Source organism: Triticum urartu, chromosome 1A (genome assembly GCF_056163025.1).
Source record: "Triticum urartu cultivar PI428250 chromosome 1A, HENAU_Tu73, whole genome shotgun sequence".
In the NCBI taxonomy this organism is placed as follows: Eukaryota; Viridiplantae; Streptophyta; class Magnoliopsida; order Poales; family Poaceae; genus Triticum; species Triticum urartu.
In genome coordinates, this window is record NC_141873.1 from 91,463,138 (window position 1) to 91,465,270 (window position 2,133).

The 2,133-nt window shown below is 49.0% G+C and overlaps 1 protein-coding gene across 1 annotated transcript; it reads left to right on the forward strand.

The window, feature by feature from the left end:
* The first annotated feature begins 545 nt into the window (after positions 1-545).
* On the forward strand, positions 546-1,687 carry LOC125513555 (glutathione S-transferase 4). Its single transcript, XM_048678712.2, has 2 exons — positions 546-899; positions 951-1,687. Exons 1-2 carry the CDS (start codon positions 698-700, stop codon positions 1,442-1,444), a joined length of 696 nt encoding a protein of 231 aa, XP_048534669.2. The 5' UTR covers positions 546-697; the 3' UTR covers positions 1,445-1,687.
* Positions 1,688-2,133: the final 446 nt, after the last annotated feature.

Genomic DNA, 2,133 nt, shown 5'->3' on the forward strand with positions numbered 1-2,133 from the left:
TGTTTCTAGTCCTTGCCCTCTTTATACTTGTACTAGAACAATGCTCGTGCGTTGTAACGGGATATAAATATTTTAGTATGTTAACTTATGATTTACTTGTCAATAATAATGCGATTGTTCCTAGCAAAAATAATAATAATAATGCGATTGTGTAAATAAATGTTCATCAAATTCTGCACATGAATTCTTCTATATTTTGATCGAAAGTTTGGTAAATAAATTAAAGTGAAATTGGTTTAGAAAGTAAGTAAATTAAGATGATTGATTATCATATACATGGAAGATTGGATAAAGGGGTGGTGAGAAAAAAAATGTGAAATGAGAACCTTACTTCTTTTTAAGTAGTAGAGGGCTTCACTTTAAGATCAAGCGATAACCTTCTTCCTAGAAAATACTTCCTCCGTTCGAAATTACTTGTCGTAGAAATAGATGTATTTAGATGTATTTTAGTTCTAGATACATCCAAATTCAAGACAAGTAATTCCGAATGAAGGGAGTAATATGCATTTGCATCGACCATTTGAAGTGACAATTAGTGTACGCTAAGGCAGTGGATTGGGACTATGTCGACACTCTACTTTGGACGCAAGCAGTGACGGTACGAACACACGTACCACGTTCGAGCCTATTTAATCATGAACTCATCTATGTATCGCAGTCAACTCCAAGAAGCGGACGCGAGCTATCTCGACAGGCGATGGCGCCGGCGCTGAAGGTCTACGGATGGGCGGTCTCACCGTTCGTGGCACGCGCGCTGATCTGCCTGGAGGAAGCAGGCGTCGACTACGAGCTCATCCCCATGAAACGTGAGGCCGGCGACCACCTCCTGCCGGACTTCCTCGCCAGGAACCCCTTCGGCCAGGTCCCCGTTCTCGAGGACGGCGACCTCACCCTCTTCGGTAATTCCCATCACTATCTCCTCTGTTTACACCACAGATCGTCAAGGAGAGCCTGCAATAGTGATCGGAAATTCTCACGCAGAATCGCGAGGCACGTGCTTCGCAAGTACCAGCCGGAGCTGCTGGTGGGCGACGGCTCGCCGGAGTCGGCGGCGATGGTGGACGTGTGGCTGGAGGTGGAGGCCCACCAGTACAATCCCTCGGCTGGCGCCATCTCGATCCAGTGCCTCCTCGTCCCGTTCCTCGGCGGCACGCGCGATCAGGCCATCGTCGACGAGAACGTCGTCAAGCTGAGGAAGGTGCTGGAGGTGTACGAGGCGCGGCTGTCGGCGTCCAAGTACCTCGCCGGGGAGTCGGTCAGCCTCGCCGACCTCAGCCACTTCCCGCTCATGCACTACTTCATGGAGACGGAGTACGCGTCGCTGGTCGAGGAGCGCCCGCATGTCAAGGCGTGGTGGGAGGAGCTCAAGGCCAGGCCGGCGGCGAGGAAGGTCACGGAGTTCATGTCGCCGGACTTTGGGATGGTGAAGAAAGCAGAGCAGTGATTGCAACGCTGGCGTTTATTATGTTGTGTACACCTATGGCGCGATGTCTTTAGAATTTAGATTGTTTATTATGGGGCGTGTTACGCGTGGCCGACGAAAGATCCGTCGCTTGAATAATCTTGCGGCCATGCTTCGTCGTTTACTTTTGCAACAAAAATCTTGTTATGAAACCTTTGTAATAGAAATTGTGTGGTAGAAATATTTGTAACAAGTTGTGTTGCAAAAAAATTGCAGCAAACATTATGTTTTAGAAACGTTTATAGATTTATTTATTTTTACAGTAAAGATCATGTTGCAAAAATGTTTGTATTCTAGCAAAGATCATGTTGCGGAAAAAATATGCAACAAAGATCATGTTGTAGGGACTGTTGCTGTGGTGGCACCGGCGGTGTCCTGAGATCCGCTCGAGGGGGCGGTAGCCATGGACGCCAGTGCTCCTTCAAGACACGAACGCGGGCTTAGACACGGCATGCCTCACAGAGGCCGGTGGTGTAGTCCAGCTGCTTCCAGTACCCGTGCGGCCGGCAGGCAGCACACAGTTGGTCGGCTTCCGGCGGCTGGTAGTCGATGCGCGTCTGCTCTTGAGGTGCAGTGGTGTCGTGGAATTGTCACGACAGATGTCCTAGCGAAAGGACTTAGTCGTAGGGCCATCGTAACTAGGAAGCTTAAAGGGGTTAAGCGGGACAAAG